At 61.5% G+C, this 1,648-nt stretch overlaps 1 protein-coding gene across 1 annotated transcript; it reads left to right on the top strand.

The window, feature by feature from the left end:
- Window positions 1-1,135: 1,135 nt before the first annotated feature.
- On the top strand, window positions 1,136-1,648 carry HRG_08032 (life-span regulatory factor domain-containing protein; the record flags this gene model as incomplete). The annotated part of the gene is made up of 1 exon (XM_044866503.1): window positions 1,136-1,648. One exon carries the CDS (start codon window positions 1,136-1,138, stop codon window positions 1,646-1,648), a length of 513 nt encoding a protein of 170 aa, XP_044718392.1.

Raw genomic sequence — 1,648 nt, 5'->3', positions numbered from 1 at the left:
TACAGTATGGAGTATGTAGACTGCTCTCCATGCGCAATGCACACATACACACATACACACATACACACACGCACGCACAAGGCATTGCATAACCTCTGCGCCCTCCCCCCAGAAAGAGACAGACAGACAGACGCCATCGTGCGCTGCAGGGCGTGGACCACGGCGACGACGACGACAACGACAACGACAAGGTCCCCACCTGTCGAGGACCGTGATCAGTGGTGAAATCCCCCAATCTACCTATCCACCACCAACTGCCATTCACGCTCATCAAAACACCCCCCCTTCCCCCTCCCTTCCCTAAACTGACCCCTCTCTCACCCCCCTCCCCCCTTCCCCCCAGGCCCATTGCGACGCCCGTCCACACAAGGCACGAGCCTGTATGCACGCCATGGGGCCTCTTAGGTCCTGCGCCAGCCCCCCTCCCACTTTGCCGCAGCGCCGGCGTGTACTCGATACCGGCCCCCCATATGCAAGCCAGCCTCCGTCCGTCCGTACCCTGGTACGAGGGATCCGATCCGTCGACACCCCCCTCCCCTCCCCGCCTGTGCCGCTAACATGCACGCACGAAATGGGTACATGTGGACTTGTCGGCAGGTACCAAGAGTGCGCCCAGTCGCAAGCTGCCAACGGCGCTAAAAAGCCTCTTGTCTCGCGGAAAAGTGGTCATCCAGCACCACTCCACTCAGTCCACTGTCAGGCCGTGGTGGGCTGTGAGCAGCCGAATACATACATATGCGTCCCGCTGCCCTCCTCCTGCTCCCCATCTCCATCCTGCTCGCCAGCTCCTCTTCCATCATCGCCTCTACCACCTCGTCTTCTTCTCCTCTTGTTGCCGCTTCTCATCCTCTCCTTCGTCTTCCATCTTGAACTGCTACAACTCATCCAGCTCGGAGCCACCACTCTGCTGCTCCAAGATACACCCCGTCCCGCCTTGACTCACGAGCTCGACATCAAACCCGCTGCCCACCCCGAGGGGCTTGCCTGCCACAACCCCGTCGTGCAATCCTCTGTGCTCGAGCCCGTCGACAAACCGTTTAAAAGGGGATACTCTCCTCTCCCTCTCCGTCCCGCAAGTCCTTCTTCGGGTGCACCGTTCCTCCACCCACAACCTCTCCCATCCACACCCGCTACCATGGCTCTCGATCTGTGGACGCACCAGTTCTGCCTGGCCTGTGACAAGCAGGTGCAGAGCGACGGCGCCGCCTACTGCTCCGAGTCGTGCAGGCTAGCCGACCACGAGTGGACGTCGACGACGCCCAGCTCCCAGGCCAGCTCGCCCGGCATGACGCCCCCCTGCAACGGCTACCCTTGGTCCACGTCGACCATGGCCCTGACGGCCTCGACGCTACCATCCACCCGCAACAGCTTCCAACTGCCACCGCCCATTGACTTTGGCAGCCACAGCAGAGGGAAGCCGACGCATAGCTACCCGAGCCGCGTGGGCCTGTACCTGGGCGACTCGTCTGCCCTCGACGCCTCGGCCTCGAACCTCACCCCTTCGAGCTCCCACAGCAGCCTCTGCTCGATGCAGAGCACCACGTCGTCGGTCGACTCAGCACAGCTGTCCGACAAGTCGAGGCAGGAGCTCAAGGCTTATGCCATATCTTTTGAGCAAGTCCGGATACAACGAAGGCGGTCATACTAG

Source organism: Hirsutella rhossiliensis (assembly GCF_020360975.1).
Source record: "Hirsutella rhossiliensis strain HR02 chromosome Unknown scaffold00009, whole genome shotgun sequence".
In the NCBI taxonomy this organism is placed as follows: domain Eukaryota; kingdom Fungi; phylum Ascomycota; class Sordariomycetes; order Hypocreales; family Ophiocordycipitaceae; genus Hirsutella; species Hirsutella rhossiliensis.
This window is presented reverse-complemented; position numbering and strand designations above follow the sequence as displayed.